Source organism: Pongo pygmaeus, chromosome 18 (assembly GCF_028885625.2).
Source record: "Pongo pygmaeus isolate AG05252 chromosome 18, NHGRI_mPonPyg2-v2.0_pri, whole genome shotgun sequence".
Taxonomy (NCBI): domain Eukaryota; kingdom Metazoa; phylum Chordata; class Mammalia; order Primates; family Hominidae; genus Pongo; species Pongo pygmaeus.
Window position 1 is genome coordinate 10,454,143 of NC_072391.2, and position 24,333 is coordinate 10,478,475.

Below are 24,333 nucleotides of genomic sequence, written 5' to 3' on the forward strand. Positions count from 1 at the left end.
AGCTCCCCTGCAGCCCTGAATTCCTGGGATCAAGCAATCTTCCCACCTCAGCTTCCCAAGTAACTGGAACTACAGGTGTGCACCACTGCACCTGGCTCATTTGAAAACTTTTTTTTTTTTTTTTTAGAGACAGGGTCTCACTATGTTGCTCAGGCTGGTCTTGAACTCCCTGGCTCAAGCAGTCATCCTGCCTCAGCCTCCCAAGTAGCTGGGAGTACAGCTGGGATTACAGGCACGCACCACCACACCCAGCTAATTTTTATATTTTTAGTAGAGACGGGGTTTCACCCTGTTGGCCAAGCTGGTCTCGAACTCCCGACCTCAGGTGATCCTCCCACCTCGGCCTCCCAAAATGCTGGGATTATAGGCGGGAGCCACCGCACCTGGCTACACTCTTTCAGACAAGCAGATCTCATGAGAACTCCATCACAAGGACAGGACCAAAGGGATGGTGCTAAACTATTCATGAGAAGCCCCACCCCCATGATCCAGTCCGCTCCCACCAGGCCCCTCCTCCAACATTGGGGATTGTGTTTCAACGTGAAATTTGGGTGGGGACATGGATCCAAACCATATCAGGGGGCCATTGGAAGGTTTTCACCAGAGGGAGGACTGGTGTGATCTGACCTAACTTTTGCAAAGGACTGCTCTGGCTCCTATGTTGATTGCACACAGACCACAGCCAATGACAGGAGCAGGTTGATGGTTAGGACACGGTGGGAACCCTGGGGCTTGGATCACAGGGGAAATGATGGAGGCAGGAATGTGGGCAGATTCTGGATCTGTTTTCAAGGTGATGCCAACAGGATTGACTGATGGACTAGGTGTGATGCATGAGAGGGTGCCAGGAAGATGCAGTGGCTTAGAGAGCCCTGTGCAGGCACCGAGATACAGGTAGAATTGACGAACACCTCTCTATTGTCAATGCATTGTTTTTACAGGTACCTTGTATTTATATGAAAGGATACTGGCTTTCTAGATACAGTAATGATATAAAAGTTTCCACTTAAATTACTGCTGTTAAGGGCCAGGTGCAGTGGCTCACACCTGTAATCCCAGCACTTTGGGAGGCCGAGGTGGGTGGATCACCTGAGGTCAAGAGTTCAAGACCAGCCTGGAGTTTCAGCCAACATGGCCAAACCCCGTCTCTACTAAAAATAGAAAAAATTAGCCGGGCTTGGTGGTGTGTGCCTGTAGTCCCAGCTACTCGGGAGGCTGAAGCAGGAGAATAGCTTGAACCCGGAAGGCGGAGGTTGCAGTGAACCAAAATCATGCCATTGCTCTCCAGCCTGGGCAACAGAGTGAGACTCTGTCTCAAAAAAAAAAAAAAAAAAAATTACAGCTGTTAAAAAGCAAGACAATTTCAAGCAAAAGTCTTAAAAATGTTGGTAAATAATAGAACATTTAGGTGGATGGCAAATGGTGACTTAGGAAAAGCATACACTTTGTGTGTTGCTGACATGTTAGCAGAAAAAGGAGACAGTGTCTGAGGGCAAAAGTGGCCCTCTAGGGTCTGTGTCTGTTCTCTAAAAACTGAACTCTGCTTGAAATTGAGTGAAATGGATCATCAGTTTGTTATTGGGAAGATAGGAAAGACCTGTAGTTTGAAGGCTTGGAATGCCTACATGGGGGACCAGAAAACTGTTTCTATAAAGGGCCAGACAGTAAATATTTTTGGCATGTGGGCCATGTGGTTTCCCTTGCCACTATTCAACTCTGCCATTGTAGTGCAAAGCAGCCATGAATGAACGGGTGTAGCTGTGTTTTAATAAAGCTTTATTTAAAAAAGCAGGCCAGTGGCCATAGTTGTGGATCCTTAGCCTACAGTCCGCATCCCAGAGCACAGAGCCTCAAGAACATCCTCTTTTCTGGCCTTCCAGAAATTTGAGACTTCTTAACTCCAAGCTTTCCTTTCTTCCACTATCTTGGGATGAGTCGAGAAGTTTCCCTTTGTGTCAACTGCAGGTGCACTAAACTCCCTGAATGTGCTGACCTACTTCCAACTTTAAGTATTTCCACCTGGGAACTAGAATTCAATTTGACTGGTTCAATGCTAGCAAGCTAATGTCCTTTTTATAGTCTGTTTGGAAGCTCATCTCCTCTTTCCACACCTTCGGAAACCAAACTGAACACAGATCAATTTCCAAGTGCCTCTGGGGCTCTCTGTTAATGCCACATCGAGTTACTCAATAGTTGTTTTCCTATAATTAAACATCTGGACACATTGGGCTGCCATCCACTGAAGTTACTCTCATGCCCTGGTGAAGTATCTCTGTGCATATTATTTGAGAATGCTAGAAAGACTTCTTTTCTCCCAACATTTGATAGAATTAATAATACAGGTTATTAATGAAGAATCAGAAACTACAAAAAGGTGGCAACAAATAGACGGCCATGCCATAGCCTCATATCCAAAATGCAACGGTGCTAAACAGAAAACACATGTCTTTCCAGCCTTGCTTTATTGTGTAGCAGTTTATGATTTTGTTTTTCTGTGCCTGTAAAAAACTGTAGCCAGACTGCATATAAAATTTTATGTTCTTTTTTTCTCTCATTGCATGGCTTAAAAAATCACTTCCCTGTCTTTTTACACAGTTTTCAGTAAATGTCATATAATCAAGTTGTTGTACCACAACTTATTTGAGCAATCCTCTACCATTGGTCATTTACATTGTTTTCAACTGAGCATGCTTCTTTTTTTAAAAAAAAAGTTTTTAATTTTTGTACAAATGGGGTCTCACTATGTTGCCCAGGCTGGTCTTGAACACCTGGCCTCAAGCAATCCTCCCACCTCGGCCTCCCAAAGTGCTGGGATTATAGGCATGAGACACTGTGCCTGTGGCTCTTTAAATTACACTGCTCTGAACATCTCTGAGCATACAACTATTCCTTCATGTAGTATTGCTTGCATTCGCTAAATTTCTAGAGTTGGGAATTTTTTTTTGATGGGGTGCTCTATTAGTCCTTTTTCACACTACTGTAAAGATACTACCTGAGACTGGGTAATTTATAAACAAAAGAGGCTTAATTGACCCACAGTTCCACATGGCTGGGGAGGCCTCAGGAAATTTACAATCATGGCAGAAAGTGAAGGAGAAGCAGGCACCTTCTTCACAAGGTGGCAGGAGAGAGAGAGAGAGCACGCAGGGAAAACTGCCACTTTAAAACCACCGGATCTCGTGAGAACTCACTATCATGAGAACAGTATGGGGGAAACGGCCCCCATGATCCAGCCATCTCCCGCCAGATCCCTCCCTTGACACATGGGGATTACAATTCAAGATGAAATTTGGGTGGGGACACAGAGCCAAACTATATCAGGGGCTTTCCAGTCTTCACTGGAAAGCTTGCTAGACAAATTCTAAAAGAGCTATAACACTGAGTTGGGATTTCTTGAGGTCAAAATATTTAATATCTCTTTATGTTGTTTTCCAAAAGGGCTGGATTCAGATACTCTCCAGCAGTGTCTGTTGGGAGAGAGGGAGCCAGGGGTGATGGTCTGGCTTTCAGACCTGAGATCAGACAGGCAGATAGCTGAACTCCCAGGCAGTTGGTTGGTTGGTGGTTGGTTTTTTGCTAGGTTGGTTGTTTTTTTGTTCTGAATCTCATTTCAAAGAGAGCAAATTGACTTCACGCCTAATGCACACCCTCAGTTTCACAAAGCAGCTAAGAGTGAAGTCAGGTTTCATAGTCCAAATGATGCTATTGCTTGAGTATAATTGTGCACCAGCCGTTAGCCCACATTTCTTGATAGAGCCTCGGTGCCCTTGGATTATGAATTTGCACACAGTGGAATCGCAATAATTTGTTTGATAGTTCTGTCATTTGAGGGAGTGACATTTCTTCCAAGGTCTCAGCTCCTTTAATCTGTAAAATGGGAATCATAAGAATTCACTGGACAAATATTCAGTGTGCCTGTTGGGTGTGTTGGACACTGTGCAGTCCATCTCTGGGGCTAGCGTGGAAGGCGTACATTAAAAAGATCCTCATGCTGGCTGCAGTGGCTCACGCCTGTAATCCCAACACCCTGAGAGGCTGAGGCAGGTGGATCACTTGAGGCCAGTCTGGGCAACATGGCAAAACCCTGTCTCTACTAAAAAAAAAATACAAAAAAGTAGCCAGTCATGGTGGCACACACCAGTGGTCCCAGCCAAGAGGCTGAGGTGGGAGGATCACCTGAGCCCTGAAGGTAAGGCTGCAATGAGCTGTGATTGTACCACTTGCACTCCAGCCTGGGCAACAGAGTGAGACCCTGTTTCAAAAAAAAAAAAAAAGAGGCCAGGCGTGATGACTCATCATGCCTGTAATCCCAGCACTTTGGGAGGCTGAGGTGGGTGGATCACTTGAGGCCATGAGTTCAAAACCAGCCTGGCCAAGGTGGTGAAACCCCATCTCTACTAAAACAAAAATTAGCCGGGCGTGGTGGCATGCTCCTGTAATCCAGCTACTCAGGAGGCTGAGGCACGAGAATCACTTGAACCTGGGAGGCGGAGGCTGCAGTGAGCCAAGATCGTGCCATGGCACTTCAGCCTGGGAGACAGAGCAAGACCCTGTCTCAAAAAAAAGATACTCATGCAAATAAATGTGTAAGTACTAACTGTGACGAATGGAAAGAATTACACAAGAAGGTATAAGAAATTACAGCAAGACAACTGTATTTCCACAAGAAGGTTTATAAATGCTTCTCTGAAGAGATAACATGAAGTGTTTGAGACCTGAGTGATTCCTAGGTTTTGGCTAAGGAGGAGTGAGGGAAGCAGACGGGGCTGCAAGAATGGCAGGTGCAAAGGCCCTGAGGCTACAGAGCTCTGTGCCCTCCAGGAATCAGAGGGTGGAATGGGTGGGGTGGCATGTCAGTACTCAGGAAAGAGACGCAGGCAGAGGTGGGTTAGGCAAGGTCCCAGATGCCTCATGAAAGGCTGGGAGCCACCACTGAGCTAAAAAGTGACAGGCTAGGGGAGAGGAGGCTGGAAGATGACTCTCTTCCTGTGCTAGTGAGCAATGCCCATGATGGTCTAGCAGAATAATCACTTTTTTTGTTGTTATTTTGAGACCAGGTCTCCCTCTGTCACCCAGGCTGGAGTACAGTGGGGCAATCATGGCTCACTGCAGCCTCGACCTCCCAGACTCAAGCCATCCTCCCACCTCAGCCTCCTTAGTAGCTGGGACTGCAGGCACACACTACCATACCAGGCTAATTTTTTTTTTTTTTTTTTTTTTAAGCGGAGACAGGGTTTCACGATGTTGCCCAGGTCTCCGGCTCCTGGGCCCAGGCAGTCCTCCCATCTCAGCCTCCCAAAGTGCTGGGATTACAGGCATGAGCCAATGTGCCCAGCCCAGAGTTAGAGATATTTTAGAGGCAAATGAGAGTCCCTTTTCTTCCTCCCTTCCCTAATTTCACCCTCAAGCTGATGACCATGTAATTGTGGTTATGTTCAAGAAGTGAGAGCTAAAATGTGATTTACGTTTATGTCAGTTTGCAAGAGGCAAGAGACAAGCTTACATTTCTAAAACAGCAGCCACACCGTGGAACCTAAAAGCTAGCTGGACTTAACTCCAGTGCATCCTAGCCAGGAATTAGGGAACTTTTTTTAAACTTTATTTATTTATTTTGTAGAGACAGTTGCCCAGGCTTGTCTTGAACTCCTCAGCTCAAGCAAACCTCCAGCCTTGGCCTCCCAAAGTGCTGAGATTACAGGAGTGAGCCACTGCACCCAGCCAGGAGTTAGGGATATTGGCAACCCCAGGTTATCATCCCAGAATCAGTCATGAAACTCATGAGATCATCAGCACCATCCCCATGTCCAAGAGAATCTCGCTAGTACTTGCATGTCATAATTGAAATCAGTGGTCAGACATGGCCTGAGTAGGAGGAGAAAGCTGGAAACAGTGGACTTCCTGAGATGTGATCCCACGAAAGAGTGAAGTCTGTCTTGTGTTCCTACGGGTAACTGCTCTGGAGGGTGGAAGCCTGAACTTGATCATTCCCTCTAATTCTCATCCCATCTAGAGAAAAGGAGCCTTGCTGGGAGAGAGAAATTAATTGTTTGGTTTATTATCAGTTCTGAAGGTCTCACGCTGATAAGAAGTTCAGAATTAGGTGCATACTTTTTAACTCAAGAGACAGGGTCTTGCTGTGTTGCCCAGGCTGGAGTGCAGTGGCATGATTGTAGCTCACTGCAGCCTCAAACTCCCGGGTTCAAAGGATCTTCCTGCCTCAGCCTCCCATGTAACTGGGACCACAGGTGCACACCACCACACCTAGCTAATTTTTTTATTTTCTGTAGAGACAGAGATGGCAGTGGTGGGGTGGTGGGGGGCGCAGGGGGCTCGGGGGCAGGGTTGTGTGTCTCACTTTGTTGCCCAGGCTGGTCTTGAACTCCTGGGCTCAAGCAATCTCCCTGCCTCTGCCTCCCAAGGTGCTGGAATTACAAGTGTGAGCCAGTGCACCTGGCCAATCAAATTCTTTAAAATTAAGTGCCACAAGTTAAATTCTTTTCTTAGGGGTTTAAATTTTGCAGACACATGACTGACAGGTAATAAATATTCAGCATTCGTTGGCAAAAACAGGAGAAGCCAGGTGGCTTGATGAGCTTTGGGCTTTGGTTCAAACTGCAGTTCCCCAGATAAATAGCTCCGGGATCTTGGGCGTGTTCTAAACTACCTGGGCTTTATTTTTTCCCTCTGTAGCTTGTAAGAGCACCTACTCCACAGACTCATGAGAATAAACAGCAGGTGCTCAATAAACAGTGGCCAGTATTGTTATTTAAGGTTTAGACTCACTTTAGGTGTATGTCAGTCCCACCTGAGCTACATTTGCCAATGAGTCACACCTGGCTACCAAGTGCCTGAAATGGGGCTCGTCTGAATGGGGATGTGCTGTAAGCGTAAAACACACATCCGATTTTGAAGACTTGCTATGCCAAAAAGGATATCAAAATATTAACATTTCGCTAATTAGTTTTCATACTAATTAGTTTTATGCTAATTTATTACGTGTTGAAATGATGAGATTTTGAGAACACATCAGGTTAAATGGAATTAACATTAATTTCTTTATTTTTAGTGATTTATTTTTTAATGTATTATTTATCTTTTTTCAATTTTTGCCTCTTTCCATGTGTTCTAAAAGATGAATTTCATCTGTTTCTTTTCTTTTTTGATGTGACCACTAGAAATTTTTAATTGGCACATGTGACTCACATTTATATATTTTTTTAATTTTAATTTTTATTTTTATTTTTTTTGAGACAAAGTCTCACTCTGTCACCCAGGCTGGAGTGCAGTAGCACGATCTCAGCTCCCTGCAACCTCCGCCTCCTGGGTTCAAGCAATTCTCCTGCTTCAACCTCCGGAGTAGCAGGGATTACAGGCGCCTGCCACCACACCCAGATAATTTTTGTATTTTTAGTAGAGACAGGGTTTCACCATGTTGGCCAAGCTGGTCTCGAACCCCTGACCTCAAATGATCCGCCAGCCTTGGCCTCCCAAAGTGCTGGGATTATAGGCGTGAGCAACCACGCCCGGCCTATATTTATTTTCAATAATACAGGTCTAAAGACATGATATAGAAAGTAGGAATGGTTAAGGAGTGAGAAAAGAGTGGACTTGGCAATCAGAAAGATGTAGGGGCTTATCAGGGTAGCAGTACTCCCTGTATGCTATTAGAGCAGTCAGTTAACTTTTTTTTTTTTTTTTTTGAGACAGGGTCTCACTTTGTCACCCAGGCTGGAGTGCAGTGGCACGGTGGCACAATCTGGGTTCACTGCAACGTCTGCCTCCCAAGCTCAAGCCATCCTCCCTCCGCCACCTGAGTAGCTGGATCTGCAGACGTATGCCGCCACTCACAGCTGATTTTTGTATGTCTGTATTTTTTTATAGAGACCTGCTTTCACTATATTGCCCAGGCTGGTCTTGAATTCCTGAGCTCAAGGAATCTGCCCACTTTGGCCTCCCAAAGTGCTGGGATTACAGGTGTGGACCACTAAGCCCAGTCAGTTAACCTTTGTGTGCCTCCACTAATATCTGTGAAACGGAAGCAAAAATCCCTAGCACAAAAGCGTTGTTTCAATCAATGAGATAATATATGGAAAGTACTTAGCTCAGTCCTAGGCACAAAACAGGTGCTCAAACACAAATAAAGGTTATAGCTTTTGTTACATGTATTAGGGATGTTTAGTATTCAGAAGGGGGCTAAGTAAACCCTGAAGACAAATGAATAACAGTAACTCTCATTTGTTTAGCAAGATAGACTTTTGCATGCCATTTTTACGTCCATGTTGACATTTGACCTTCAGAATGACCTTGGGAGGTATGATCAACCCCTTAGAGAGATGAGGGGCTGGGCACAGTGGCTCACACCTTTAATCTCAGCACTTTGGGAGGTGGGAGGATTGCTTGAGCCCAGGAGTTCATAACCAACCTAGGCAACGTAGCAAGACCCCGTCTCTACAAAAAAAAAAAACATTACCCAGGGGTGGTAGTGCATGCCTGTAGTCTCCCAACTACTCAGGAGGCTGAGGTGGAAAGATCACTTGAGCCCAGGAGGCTAAGGCTGCACTGAGAGAGAGAGAGAGAGAGAGAGAGAGAGGAAACAGGCTCAGGAGCGAGCACCTTCACGTCTGAGCAGGAACTAGAACTAGGCCTTCTTGTACCAACCCTCTGGATTCTCTCAACTTTCCAAGCCTCCAAAATGTGTTTCTGTGTTTACTTCACTCTCTGGTTAGGTGGTTTCTACAGGAGTCTTTAGAACAAGAGAGAAGACTGACATGTATTACAACAAGCAACCAACATTAATCACTTTCCCACATCAGTGCATAAAGCACCATCGCATTCTTTTTGTTAATGCAGGTTATTCTGCATGATGGATGTACCCCAGTTTATTTTAACCAGTTCCCACTGATGGACAATTAGGTTATTTTCAGTTTATATCAATGAGACAAATTCCTTCAAGTAGAATTATGCTAGGGATAAATGGTTTGTGCGTTTACAATTTTACAGATTTTGACAAATTGCTCTCCAAGCCATTTGTATGAATTTCCTCTCCTGCCAGCAATGAATGAAGCGCCAGTTCCCCTGCATCATGAATATGGCCAAATATTTCATGATAAAAAGTCAGTGTGGAGAAAGCAGAGGAAAGGTGAGATAGCAGCTGGGAGGCCGTCAGGAGGTGGGGGCAACTGTCCAGATAGGAAACAATGGGTACCTGAACAAAGACAAAGTAAAAAGGGAGAGGGTGGAGCCCAGAGCTACTGTGGAAGTCAAATTCCATGGCGTGGTGGTGAAGGAAGATAACAGAAAGGAGGAATCAGATTTCTTGAGTTTCTGGCTTGAACAAATGAGTAGGCAGTGGGTCTGTTAATGGAGATGCTCAACATAGGAAAGGAGATAGGTGTAGTGAAGAGAAGATGACTGTGAGAACATATTGCACTTGATGTGCAGGACATCCTGCTGAACCAGGGAGAGGATTTGGGGATAGTGAATCATTTGTGGAAACCGTGAGTGTACATGAGCTCTCCCAGACATGGGTGGGTGGAAGGATGGATGGACGGATGATTGGATAGATGGATGGATGGACAATGATTGGATGTATGTATGTATGGATGGATGGATGGATGGATGGGAAGATGGATGGGTGGATGGATGGGTGGATGGATGGGAAGAGGATGGATGGATGGATGGATGGATGGAAAAATGGATGGGAAGGTGGATGGAGAGATGGAGGGAGAGAAGGATAGATGGATAAATGAATAGACAGACAAAAAACAGAAACCTAGACATTATTGTCTTTAGATTGAACCATATGAAATTATTATTTTTGTCCAGGTGCAGTGGCTCATGCCTGTAATCCCAGCACTTTGGGAGGTCGGGGGGGAGGGGCAGATCACTTGAGGTCAGGAGTTCGAGACCAGCCTGGCCAACATGGTGAAACACCGTCTCTACTAAAAATACAAAAATTAGCTGGGCGTGGTTGCTTGTACCTGTAATCCCAGCTACTTGGGAGGCTGAGGCAGGAGAATCACTTGAACCCGGGAGGCTGAGGTTGCAGTGAGCCACGATGGTACCACTGCACTCCAGCCTGGATGACAGAGCAAGACTACATCTCATAAAAAAAGAAAAGAAAGAAATTACTATTTTTGTTTTAAAAATTACCAAGTGCTTAATTTTATGCAGGTTGAAATATTTTGGGGGGAAGGATACTGATGTCTACAGTTAACTTTGAAATGCATCAAAAATAGGATGTGATAAAGCACATGTGGTAATCATGTTAATGGTAGAGGCTAGTAGTGGGTATATAGGTATTTACTGTAAAATTCTTTCGGCTTTGCTGTGCGTTGGAAAGTTTCATAAAAAATCATGGGAAATGGGCTAGGCGCAGTGGCTCACTGGTGAATATTGTCAATTTCATGTGGTTCCCCTCGATTTATGTTTTATTTAGCCAAAAAGATCCTTCCAAGTTCCCAATCTGTAGCATCAACAGATCTGCTTTGTGGAGTCCCCTTTCGCCCTTGTTCTGCCCCGATTTGGGGGCTGGGGGCTGACGTTTCTCCCTCTCAGAGTTCAGGTTGAATTGCCCTAACGTGCTGATTACTGCACCGAGGATGCCGGTATCTGGCTTGTAATAATTATAGATTTCCTCTGCGATTTGATCCCATTGGTTGCCTCGGCAACGGCGTAATAGCTCAACCGAAGCGCTGTCACGGTGATTTAGAACCAGTGTGTCTCTCCTGCAGCCTCCATTCTGGGTGTCTCCACCCCCTTGCCGTCGTCATGGTAACTGATGAGCAGCATGTGACCGAAAGCTCTCTGCCCCCCCACCCCATACCCCCTCCCCATCTTGTGATCATCCTCATTACCTCTTCTGGGCCCCCTATGGACCCGCGTTGACCCAGCATGGGCTACAACGGGGGAGTTGGGTAATTGCTCCCGGTAGGTTCCTCCCCAACCCCCTAGACGGGATCAGGTGGAGCATGGGAGCCAGAGCAGCCCCTCTGCCTTGGGTGTCTTGGAGATGACTTGGTGCCCCCCGGAGCCCCGTCATGGCTGTGGCTGCATCCATAACATTGCAACAGCGGAGCCCTGGGGAAGCCATTGAGGAATCTGAAGCCCTGGATTTCTGCTTTGTCCCTTCAGGGGTTCCTGAGCCTGTTAAAAAAAAAAAAAAAAAAAAAAAATCTAGGAAGAGGCCCTGGAAGGAAAAAGGGGAGGGAGATAGCCTATTTTACAAGGTCTGAAATGATGTGGCTTATCCTTCTGGCTTAAACCGAGCTGGACTTAAAACATCTTTTAAAAAAATTCTGTATTCTATTTTTTTCTCTCTGTTTATCGCTCTCTTTCTGCCTCTGTTAATCTGTTTCTGTGTAGTTGCATCCTGTTTCTGTCTGAAAACCCTTCTCTTTCTGAATCCATCTTTCAGTCTCTCACGTTCTGTCTCTCCCCTCCTCCTTCACCTTCCCTCCATCCCTCTCCCTTGCGCACTTGCCGGGTACCAACTGAGTGCATCCTTTTCCCAAACCTGCTCTGCTTCCAAGGGGCCCTTTTCTGTCTCCTCCACCTGTGCCCATGTTTTGGGGACTGCCTGGAAATCTGGGACACCCTCCTGAGGAGGGAGCTGGTGCCCAACAGCACCTCTTAGGATTAACCCAGCCAGCTGCGTTTCTGGCCTCTGCAGAATGACATACAGAAGGCATTTTAAGCAAGCGAGCTGAGCTCGCCGCAGGACTCCGACTACCAGGCACCGTGAGTTGCAAATGTATATGTGTGTCTGTGTGTGCATGTGCACATGTGTGTGTGCACGCACGTGTGCATCCTTACGTGTGTATGTATCTGCTGGCATGGGAAGGTGGTGCCAGTGTCTGTCAGTGCCTGTTATCTGTGGTGTGCAAGTGTGTGGGCACACACCCTTGTGCACCTGTGTACATGTGTGCACATGTGCCTGGTTCTTTGTGTGAAGGACACACACATGTAAGTAACAGATTTTTCAAGGGCGCTTTGTGAACACAGCAGGAGGAGACCCTTTAAAGTGGGGACAAAATAATGAAAGATGGATATAGAAATGATGAGATAAGGAATTGCTCTTATCAGCAGGCTTGCAACACCACAGTCTGCCTGCATCTGGTCCTAGGAAATGAAGTGAGGGTCACCTTGAAAAGGCGTTTTTGTTCAAGCCACAAAATAAATCCTTTCCCTTCGTTCTAAGGACAAGAACAGCACAAACACACACACCACTTTCTCTTTGAAACTCAGGGGAATGGAAGGCTCAGGGGGCGCTGTCACTGGGCATTTCAGATGGAGTTTGCAGTGAGAATCTCAGTTGATAGCCAGGGCAGCTCACGCCAAGAGTAGATGTCAGGAAGCTCTGGACAGCCGCTCGCTTCACATCTTGTAGCTGATTAGAAGTTCATTTTGATTTTTTTCCCAGAAGCAGCCTGTGCCCCAAGAAGCAACCAGAAGAAAGCAATTTTAGAAAATGCAATTTCATTTGCAGGGCAAGATGTGGGAATCCTGACAGGTTGCCGCTGAAGATCCCGCAGTTGGTGTGTGCAAGCTGGCAGCCAGGCCGCTGCCGGAGGAAGGGGGTCCTCTGTGCTTTGCATGTCCCTAGGTATTTGGGAAACTTGGCAGCCAGTTGCTCTAAGTGAACCCTGACTCTGGAGTAGGCACTGGGTACCCTGGCAGAGAGGACAGAGCCAGAGACAAGGACTGGCCTCAGGGAGTTTCCAGTTCAAGTAGGAACAGATCCGATCACACGCGATACCCTCACCCTCAGACACATTGCTGCTGCCTGCATTTCCTCCGGGCTGCCATTCCCCTTCCCCTGCCCTGGCCTCTGTCTGCCACGACCGCCCTTGTCTACCTGCCAAGCTCTAATCATCGTTAAACATCCCCTGTCACTGCTTCCCGGAAATCTTTAACTTCCACCCAAGAACAGCTAACACTATACGCCCTCCTCTACCTGCAGAAATCACTTGGAGCCTCTGACATCACATGTCCAACCGACCTCTTTCCCCACATTTGCCCATGAGCTGCACTTCATTTTGCAAGGACATAAAGAAAACTATTCACGCAACTACATGCAAAATGACTGGCTGGGATTCTTAAAATGCAAATGTCTTTTAAAAGGCAAAAGGGCTGAGAAATGATTCCAGGTTAAAAGAGATTAAAGAGCCATGAGCCCAAATGCAACGTTTGATCCTAGGATGAAGCCTGGATCAGGGCAACAGAAAACACCTGTGGGCTGGGCTCAGTGGCTCATACCTGTAATCCCAGTGCTTTGGGAGGCCGAGGGAGGAGGATCACTTGAAGTCAAGAGTTAGAGACTAGCCTCAGGAATACAATGAGACCCCATCTCTACAAAAAATAAATATAAAAATAAACCAGCCAGACATAGTGGTGTGTGCCTGTGATCCCAGCTACTCAGGAGGGTGAGGCAAGAGGATCACCTGAGCCCAAGAGTTCGAGGCTGCAGTGAGCCATGAGCCATGATCATGCCACTGCACTCCAGCCTAGGTGACAGAGCGAGACCCTGTCTCAAAAAAAAAAAAAAAAAAATTAAAGACATTTTAGGGATAAGTGGGAATATCTGAATATAGATTATATGTTAGATAATGGTATTTATAGTATTTTTATGTCGTGAATATGCCAATAATAAATAAATAAATAAAAGATAATAGTATTTTATTAATGATACCTTCATGAGAGTGACTTTGTATCTCAGCTCATTTGTACTGAGGTTATATAAGAGAACGTTCTTGTTCTTAGAAGATACAGGCTGAAGGATTCAAGGATGAAATATCACAATGTCCACAACTAACTCAAATAATTCAGAAGACAGGTAATAGAGTTGGCAGGAGTGTGGCAAAATGTTAACAGTTTCAAGGATTACAGGCGGTTGTGGAACTATGTTCATAACTTTTATGTGGGTTTGAAGATTTTCCAGTGCTGAGGCTGGACACTGCTTAGCTTTGTGCGTGGATTATCTCATTTCATCCTCAGAGCAGCTTGGGGATGGGAGAGCTCTATCACACCCATTTTCCAGTGGAGAAAACAGAGGCACAGCCAGATGTAAGCCCAGGCCACATTATGCCCCCACCCCCTGTTTTGTGAAATTTAGTACTAAAGATACTACATGGCTGTGTGATGTCAGGCAAATCACTTAACCTCTCTGTGATCTGTTTCCTTTTTTTTTTTTTTTTTTGCTACGAGTGGATAATTATAATATCAGAAGGTTGTTCTGATGGGTATTATGATATATAAAGAACTTAGAACAGGGTTTGGCCTAAAGTAAGTGACGAGCAAGTGTCTGCTGTTGCTGCTGCTAATTGTATTTGTTGCTGCAATGGTGATCCCAACACCCTCGCCTTGGCCAGTGATGGGGAAACCTGGAGGGTGTTTTTTCTTCTGTACCCAGGGCGTGCTTCATGGGTTTGTGATCTATATGGTCACACAGGGTCCTGTGTTCAGAAGATCCCCCCATGTCACTGGCTTGCAATTTGTAACCATTTTCTCACAAGGGGCCTCGAATATTTATTTTATGCACTGGGTCCCACACATCATGTAGCCAGCCCTGTCTGCCTTCTCTTTTTATTGGATCCCGTTGAGAGTCTCTCCTAAACTAAACTACTTGTTCCTGCGTCATCACAGCAGACAGGCCCAGGCAGGCCGTGGCATTTGAGCAGATCAGATTGTATGTTCCTGTGACCACACTCCAATGCTGATGCAATGCATCAGCCCGCACAGGCCAGTACAGTAGCCATTCATCACATGTGGTCATTGAGCATCTGAGACGTGGCTATTCTAAACTGTGGTGTGCTGTGAGTGTGAAATTCACACCAGATTTTGAAGACTTAGCACACATCTGAAAAAGAAATGCACAATATCTTATTAATAACTATATTGATGGCCGGGCACTGTAGCTCGTGTCTGTAATCGCAGCACTTTGAGAGGCCAAGGCGGGTGGATCCCTTGAGGTCAGGAGTTTGAGACCAGCCTGACCAACATGGTGAAACTTTGTCTCTACTAAAAATACAAAAATTAGCCAGGAGTGATGGCACACACCTGTAATCCCAGCTACTCGGGAGGCTGAGGCAGGAGAATCGCTTGAACCTGGGAGGCGGAGGTTGCAGCGAGCCGAGATTGTGCCACTGCACCTCAGCCTGGGCAACAAGAGCAAAACTCCATCTCAAAAATAATAATAATAACTATATTGATTATGTATCAAAATTATTACATTTTAGATACAATGGGTTAAATAAGATACATGAATAAAATTGGTTTTAGTTGTTTTTGCTTTTTTCATATGGCTACCAGAAAATGTAAAATTACCTATGTGGTTTGCATTGAAAGCTTGTGTTATATTTCTTTTGGGCAGTACTATCTCAGATCAAACTACCTGTGACTTCATTGTGACTCCAAACCAAACCAGACCAGCAGGTGACAGCCCAGTGAATTGATTTCTAAGTTACATTAACTACACTCTGGCCCTGGTGCTCTAGCTTAGACCAGAGTCTCTCAATCAATCCATCAGGCACCTCTTTCTGTTCCTTCTTTTCTATTCTTTTCTCTCTTAAGATAGTCCAAGACACTGATTTTTATACCCAGTGAGTTTGTCAAGTAGCCTAAAGATATTTTTGAGGCAATGCATTGGGTAAAAAGAAACTGAAGTTGGAATCAGAAGAACTAATTTAAGAATTAAATTAAAATCCCAAATCACCTCTTTTTTTTTTTCTTTTAGAGATGGGGTCTCGCTCTGTCACCCAGGCTGATCTCAGTCTCCTGGGCTCAAGCGATCCTCTCACCTTGGCCTCCCAAAGTGCTGGGATTACACATCTGGTCCCAGATCACCTCCTCTCCATGAGGTGAGCTTGGACATGTTATTTCTCTGTGCAAGGAAACAGAACAGCACTAGCTTTAAAGCCTCACAGACCTGAGTTTGAAGACTGGCTCTGCCATTGACAAGCTGTGTGACACAGGACAAGCCACAACCCTCTCTGAACCTCAGTCTCATCCTCAATCTTATAGGGTTGATGATGCATACTGTGTAATACTGTTGCAAGAATGGAACAAGATGAAGCAGAACAAATGTACAACCCAGCAACTGGCACATGGCAGGTGTGCCCTTAATCCCTGCGTTCTTAGTGGGATCAGTATTCCCAAGAGAGTGAACATTTATGGGGAAGAAAAGAAATCTTACTCTTTATGAATAAAGTACAGATATAAAATACAATACATAAGCAGATGTACAATTTATCTGTGGAATTAAAATTTCATGGGGTATGTAGCTAATAAAGAATCTTTAGGCGAATGGCAATGAAAAAAAGTTTGAGAAACATTGCAGTAATGTGACGGATGGGACTCAGAGGTTGCTTTTCAGTTCAGTTCCTGTGGTTGTCGGAGTATAGGGCTGAAACTCCATGATTGAATTCAACAAGTGTTTTTGAGCACCTACGATAGCCAGGCGCCATTCTGGACCCTGGAAACGGAGGGCACCCTGCAGGTACATGCTTCCCAGAGCTGGTCTCTGAGGTCCCCTGAGCCAGCCCCTGCCTCTGGGAAGATGACCCCTAAATGGCAGCCTCAGTCAAGGGGCAGGGTTTTAGAGAATAACAGGAATAGAAGTATTTGCCTCCCAGGAGTAGATAAGATGGTGTATGTGAAACCTTGACATGGTTGGCATTCAGCCTCCCAGGAGTAGATAAGATGGTGTATGTGAAACCTTGACATAGTTGGTATTCATTCATAAAATCAGAGCAGATACCTACACACACAGGCATAAATGAAAGATACTTTGAATTACAGAAAAGTTAAGGTCTTTGCAAGTGAACGTAGGAATGCTGCCAGGCACACAGCGTGACTTCAGCCACCAACAAAGTGTTTCCAAGTCTGGAGCTATGTGGTCCCTGAAGGAGATATAAATGTTTCATTTGTTATACGCTGTGATTTTTGCATACTTAGCGGTTTCTGGAGTCCATGAAAGTGGTTTGTTTTCTCTGAACGGCAAGTGCGTTTCCTCCAGTCACACCGACGTGATTTGTTTGTTGCTTGTTGGGCCTCCCCACGGGAACACGAGGTCCCACAGAACACAGCAGGACGTGTCCTTGTTTACTGAGGAATCTCTGGGGCTCAGCACAGGTGTGCAGAAAGCATTTATTGAACTGAACAAACAGATTTTACAAGCCGGACCTTCTGTGGCCTTGGCCCGGGTAGCTACTTCAGCATGGGTACAAGCATCCTTTCTAAGCCAATTCCATTCTTTCACTCCTCCTCCCTTGTAGGATCACAAATCCAAAGCTAGCTTATCCTTCTGCAGATGTTTCTTTCCATATTATTTCCTACCTGCAGAACAAAGGCTATCTGTGTCTCACATTCGGGGGCTTGGATTAGAAGCCCTGTCTGTTCATTTTTCTCTCCAATTTTTTCACAGGCTGGGTAACTACCTGCCTGCTAGCAACGATGTGTTCATTCTCCCTGGATTCCTGATTGAGGTGGGCAGAGAGGTCTCTCAGACAGGGGCATGAGGATGAAAGAGGATGAGGCAGATCAGCTTCTTTCTCATGAAATCTGGATGTTCAGGCTGGTAGCAGGACCACCGCAGGTACCAATAGTCTTTAGCAGCTCATCAGGCCGTAGAAGAAGTGCCTTTACTAACTTCAAGTCCAGCCTGGGAAACGTAGTGAGACCTTGTCTCTCCCTGTCTAAAAAAAGAAAGAAGAAAGAAGGAGGAGGAGGAGAAGGAGGAGAAGGAGGAGGAAAACAAGAAGTTGTTCACAATTTTTGTTTACTCGTGTACTTATTTTTGAGATGGAGTTTCACTCTTGTCACCAGGCTGGAGAGCAGTGGCACGATCTCGACTCACTGCAACATTCGCTTCTCAGGTTTAAGCAATTCTCCTGCCTCAGCCTCCCAAGTAGCTGGGACTACAGGCACCTGCCACCACGCCCAGCTGATTTCTGTATTTTTTTGTAGAGTTGGGACTTCACCATGTTGGCCAGGCTGGTCTTGAACTTTTGACCTCAGGTGATCTGCCTGCCTCGGCCTCCCAAAGTGCTGGGATTACAGGCATGAGCCATCGCGCCCAGCCAAAATGCACAATTTTAAAGAGCTCTTTGGAAACAGAAAATGGCCTGCAACAGGCATCTCTTCTACATCCTGTGTCCTTTCTTCAATTGACCCTAAGCCAGTTGAGTGCCTCCTGACCTCACAAATAGATTTCATTCTTCCCATTTTACAGATGCAGAAACTAAGGCCCTGATGAGTTCAGCAACTTGCCTAGGTAATATATATGGCCCAGCCACACTTTAGACCCAATTTCTGGCTCGTGTTACTTTCCCAACATCATTCTCAGTCTTTCTTAGGAATGCACACTTGCCTGTTTCCAAGAACAGTATTCCTGTCTCCCTATACAAGTCAATGATAATTTTATGATGCCCAAGAGGCAGGTGATAGGAAGTCATGCCTGCAGGGAGAGAGGGCTGGGGCCCATTCCGAGGGGAAAGTCAGAAGAGGCTGTTGCAGCTGAAGTCGGAAGAGAAAAGTGGATGTGAGATAAAGCCTCTGTCCCTGTGCCACTGCCCCTGAATGGGGCCCTGTTAGCCCCATCTACAGAGGCCCAGGGCTCCGGCTTTATGGGTTGCCATGGCGACCCCTGGCCTTGACAACCAAAGTGCACTCAGCTGAGTGGGTCTTTGTGTCCCATTGAGTCTGCAGAGAAGCCAGCAGCTGGGGCTGCAGATGGGAAAGGAATGTCCCCAGCGTCTGCCAGCACTTTTGTCTTGGTCCCAACGGCTGATAGGAAAATGAGACGCAGGGTGTTTTCTAGAGAGATCTGGGGGGTCCATTTCTAGCCAATGATGCATGCAAAGAGTTCGTGTTCACAGGACCTGGGAAGCAGCGGAGTAGAAAGGTGAGTCAGACGCCATCTTCGTAGGCTACTTGTTGAGCATTTACTGTTTATTCAATGATTGTTTGCAGCCAGGCACTGCTCTGGGGCTGGGGAAACAGTAAGGACTTCTGCCAGCCCACAAAATAGTTCCAATTGCTATTACTCCCATTTTACAGATCAGGAAACTGAGGCACAGAGAGGTTACTTAATGTGCCTGAGGTTATACAGCAGGTCAGTGAGAGGCCGGGGACGGCTAGTCTGGGGGTAAGATCATTTTGAAGGATGCAAGATTGGGGAGATGTAGGAAAGAAGCAGTTTCATATCCAGCACCTCGCACTCTGCCTCCACAGGCTTTTTTCTCCGTGTATCCCTGGGATGTTTGACCTCCAATTCCAGGGATTTGAGGATCATGAAGACCTGTGGTCATATGCAGGGCCCACCATCCACCCTTTATGGTAATTAACAGTAGTTCTCAGCCTCCAAGCCTCCAGAGCTCCCTCGGTACCCAGGTCACACCTGTGAGACTCAGACCTACTTAGTCTGGGTGGGGCTTTGACACAAGTGTAAGCTTCTGGTGAGTGAGCGTCAGGTGCAGCCAACACTAGAAGTTTCTGGCTTGTGAGCTCTAAGACCTTGAACAAGCCTTTTAGGCTTCTGAACCAGTTTTATAAGGCCAATCCTGCAGATTACCCAAAGGACCTATGGAAGGTCTATTGCATGTGGTAGGTGAACAGTAAGTAAATAAATGAGAGCTGGTACTTTTACCATTATTCTTTCTCCAGAGCAAATTGGAAGAATTTGTTTCCACTTTCACCTGAATTCCTCTCACTTTTACTGATTTAAACATTGAACTCAGCCTGTTAGCTCATCTCGCCCCTCCCCGCAATGCACCAGACACACGAAGGAAGCAGAGAGAGCTAATTAGCATTTTAATCAAAAGAAAAGGACGAGGAGAGGTGGGTAGGACTGAAGAGCTCACTCTCTGGCTAGACCAGGGTTTTGACTTGTTTTGACTGAGACACAGTAAGGAATAGAACTTACTTCAGGCCCACTGCACAGCTGAAACAAAAATTACCAGCGTTTGCTATGTACCCTGACAATTCCTATTCTGTTTGATTTACTGATTGATTTAAATTTCTCTTTCAGTTCTGATCATGTCAAGGAAAAGGTCCCCATGCAACGCCAGCCTGCCTTTAACACCTGTCTGCTCTCTGCCAGTCTCTAGGGAAAGGAGGGGGCCAGGCCTGGGGCTGTAGCCTTGAGCAGTCAACTCTGTCCAGCTTTTAATTGAATAACTTGCTTTGATTTTATTATGTTCTTTTCTCAGTCGCCTTTGTAGCAAATAAAACTTGAGGGGGGAAGGTAGCAATTAGGTTTTTTTATTTGTTATATTTTTCTTTGTAGAGACAGGGGTTTCACCATGTTAGCCAGGCTAGTGTCAAACGCCTGGCCTCAGCTGATCCACCTGCCTCGGCCTCCCAAAATTCTGGGATTACAGGCATGAGCCACCACACCTGGCCAGAAGGTAGCAATTGGAAAGGATTCTAGGAAAATTACTTTTTTAAATCGAAAAAGCAAGTTGATTTCCAGAAAAATGTTAAGTAAACACAAGTCATATGAGAAATAAGAGCTTAAAGGAAGGGTAGTGTGCTAAGAACTGAGGTTCGGGAAATGCATGGGGGAGATTGGGGGTATCAGAGACCAGGATGGCCAACAACCAGCCTGCTGTCACTTCAGATTTTCAGATTTCTCCAACCTCCTTGGTCACAACTTCATGGCGTGCCAGTGCTCTGAAAGCACCTCCCTTCTCAACCAGGAATCCTTCACCTGCTTCTTTCCCCAGATGTGCACATCCAGGCTCTAGAGGATTGCAAAGGGCCCGGTAGAATCAAAGAGGAATATACTTATGCCACTTCCAGGTAGGAGCAAGGCTTGGGGAAAATGTTGTGGCAAATTCTCAGTAATATGGAACTCTTAGCACGCTTGCCAGGTTTTCTCAGAGTCCAAACGGGCTTAGAAACAATGTGATCCAGCCAGGCAAGGTGGCTCAGGCCTGTAATCCCAGCACTCTGGGAGGCCGAGGGATCACTTGAGGTCAGGAGTTCAAGACCAGCCTAGCCAGCATGGTGAAACCCTGTCTCTACAAAACGTACAAAAGTTAGCCAGGTGTGGTGGCATGCACCTGTAATCCCAGCTGCTCAGGAAGCTGAGGCAGGAGAATCACTTGAACCCGGGAGGCAGAGGTCACAGTGACCCAAGATCACACCAGTGCACTCCAGCCTGGGTGACAGAGTAAGACCGTGTCTCTCAAAAAAATAAAAGCAAGAGAGGAAGCTGAGAGGCCATTTAGGAGATCATTGCCTTCATCCAGGAGAAGGATGATGGCAAGTTGGACCAGAGCATGTTGGAGACTTGCCCACAAGCAGGGATATACTGGAACCCTGGGCACCCAGCTCCCTTCTATCATCATTGATGCTTCAGGCATCTGTACCAAGAAAGAGAGCCTTCCCTTGTGGCAGCCTGCATCTGGGGTTTTCAGCGCAAGCCTGCAGGGAAAGTCTGCCTATCTGTGGGGCCTCTTTCCTTGGCAACTCCAGAAATCTCCAGGGATCTGAGACCATAGGGCTCTAGAATCAATGACTACATCTTCAGCAGAAAGTGTAAGACAGGAGCAAGTCAGGGACAGAGTAAACGCAAATGACTTCTGTGCCTATGATTGTCCAGGATGTGTTCATCCATTATCCCTAATTCCCAGCGCAACCCTGCAGTGAGAGAGGCATCACTATCTCCAATCTACAAATCAGGAAACTGAGGCTCAGAGCGTTTTTGTAAGTTTCACCCTGTTATACAAGTACCTAAGATAGGGCGGTGGTTTGGATCCAAGCTTTATATATATGTGTGTATATATATGTATATATATATACATATATATATATTTTTTTTTTTTTTTTGAGACGGAGTCTTGCTCTGTCGCCCAGGCTGGAGTGCAGTGGCATGATCTAGGCTCACTGCAACCTCCACCTCCCGGGTTCAAACAATTCTTCTGTCTCAGCCTTCCCAGTAGCTGGGATTACAGGCGCATGCCACCATGCACGGCTAATTTTTATATTTTCAGTAGAGACAGGATTTCACCATTTTGGCCAGGCTGGTCTTGAACTCCTGACCTCAGGTGATCCGTCCACCTCAGCCTCCCAAAGTGCTGGGATTCCAAGTGTGAGCCACTGCGCCCAGCCCCAAGCTTTATATTCTAAAACCCAGGCTCAAATGCCACCTCCATGCACAACCCACATATCTTAATTATCTTTTATGGTGCACATAACAGACATCACTAATCTATCACATTTTTTCCCCTAAAAACCTAAAAGAGTGCTTCCTGCTAACAGGTCAAAAAATAATGAAAAACAAAAAATAAATTGAGTAAACCTGAAAGAGGCCATAAAACCTTTTTGTTCACTGCTCCAAAAAGGCAATACTCATTGGCCAGCACTGGCACGTGTTGTAACATTTATTTGCCATTTCAGTACTGCACAGAAAATTAGCTTCTCTTGGCTAGGCATGGTGGCTCACACCTGTAATCCTGGCACTTTGGGAGGACAAGGTGGGAGGATTGCTTGAGCCCAGGAGTTCAAGATCAGCCTGGGCAACATGGTGAAACCCCATCTCTCCAAAAAAGAAATACGAAAATTAGCCAGGTGTGGTGGCATGTGCCTATAGTCCCAGCTACTCTGTAGGCTGAGATGGGAGGATCACTTGAGCCTGGGAGCCAGAGGTTGCTGAGATGGCACCACTGCACTCCAGCTTGGTCGATAGAGCCAGACCTTGTCTCAGGAAAAAAAAAAAACAAGTGGAAAGCTTGGGGTCACACAGCCTGTCGCAGGTGGAAATTGAAGAATAAGTCTGTGTGATCAGAGTGTGTCATTACTCTACGTGCACTTCTTTGGTCCTCTCTCTTCCCATCTACAAAAGACAGCCAACCCCATAATCTCTTTCTTTTTTCTTTTTTTTTTTTTCTTTTTGAGATGGAGTCTCACTCTGTCACCCAGGCTGGAGTGTGGTGGCGCCATTTCGGCTCACTGCAATCTCCGCCTCCCAGGTCCAAGCGATTCTCCTGCCTCAGCCTCCCAAGTAGCTGGGATTACAGGCGCCTGCCACTGCACCCGGCTAATTTTGTATTTTTAGTAAAGACGGAGTTTCTCCACGTTGGTCAGGCTGGTCTCGAACTCCTGACCTCAGGTGATCTACCCGTCTCGGCCTCCCAAAGTGCTAGGATTGTAGGCGTGAGCCACCGTGCCTGGCTGTTTTTCATTTTTATTAAGATAAACATAACATTAACCTTTTTAAGTGAAAATTCAGACCCTTTTAGAACATCCACAACGCTATGCAGCCACCACCGCTATCTAATTCCAGATCTTTTTCATCACCCCAGAGACCCCTGTACCCATTAAGCAGTCACCTCTTATTCCTCCCAGGCCCCTGGCAACCACTAATTTATTTTCTGTCTTTATAGATTTACCTACTCTTGAAGGTTCCTATAAATGGATTCATAGACTATGGGGCCTTTTACCTCTGCATTCATTCATATAGCATAAAAAATATTTTGAGATTTATCCATGTTGTAGCATGTGTCAGAACTTCATTCCTTTTTATGACTGAATAATATTTCGTTGTAAGGATAGACCACGTTTTGCTTATTCATTCATCTATTGATGGACATCTGGGCTTTTTCTACCTTTCGGCGATTGCGAATAGTGCTGCTATGTGTATTTGTTTGAGTCTCTGTTTTCAGTTCTTTGGGTTGATGCAAAAGTCATTTCCTTTTGCACCAACCTAATACTTAGGGGTGGAATTGCTGGGTCACGTAATAATTCTATGCTTAACTTTTTGAGGAACTTATAATTCTTAAAAGGCCATGCCAACTCTAGGACTGAGGGTTTAGGAGCTAATCCCTGCCTTCTTACTCCTCATCAATTCCCACCCCAGTGGGTGCCCTCCAACATACCTCCCTCGAGAACCCCCTCCCCAGCTCAGTGACCCCAGCATGTCATTGACATGCTGAGTGCATGCTCCCTGCCCCTCCCTGGGAGCCTGCCTAAACACAAACCCTTTTATTCTTTCTAATTTTTTTGGTACCCATTAACTATGCACCTCCCATTCAACCCCCCACTACCCTTCCCAGCCTCCGGTAACCATCCTTCTACTCTCTATGCATACGACTTCAATTGATTTGATTTTTAGATCCGACATATAAGTGAGAACACACGCTGCTTGTCTTTGTGTGCCTGGCTTATTTAACTTAACATGAAGATCTCCAGTTCCATCCATGTTGTTGCAAATAACTAGATCTTTTTTTTTTTTGAGATGGAGTCTCACTCTGTCACCCAGGCTGAAGTGCAGTGGCACCATGTCAGCTCACTGCAACCTCCGCCTCCCGGGTTCAAGTGATTCTCCTGCCT

The 24,333-nt window shown here is 45.8% G+C and overlaps 1 protein-coding gene and 1 non-coding gene across 9 annotated transcripts in view; one reads left to right on the forward strand and one right to left on the reverse strand.

The window, feature by feature from the left end:
• Positions 1 to 24,333, forward strand: part of ABAT (4-aminobutyrate aminotransferase) — a 114,732-nt gene that overhangs the window by 24,648 nt on the left and 65,751 nt on the right. Inside the window, exons 1-3 of one of the 8 annotated variants that reach the window (XM_054455198.2) lie at positions 10,706 to 10,773; positions 11,672 to 11,739; positions 20,618 to 20,799. The exons of 1 other annotated variant lie outside the window; for it this stretch is intronic. In XM_054455198.2, coding sequence (XP_054311173.1) covers positions 20,787 to 20,799 — 13 coding nt within the window. In that variant the 5' untranslated portion in view covers positions 10,706 to 10,773; positions 11,672 to 11,739; positions 20,618 to 20,786. 6 more of the 8 variants (XM_054455195.2, XM_054455199.2, XM_054455196.2 and 3 more) reach the window with 6 other exon arrangements.
• Positions 3,320 to 3,381, reverse strand: LOC129016377 (U7 small nuclear RNA). The gene has a single exon (XR_008494783.2). It is a non-coding gene; the product is annotated as a U7 small nuclear RNA (small nuclear RNA).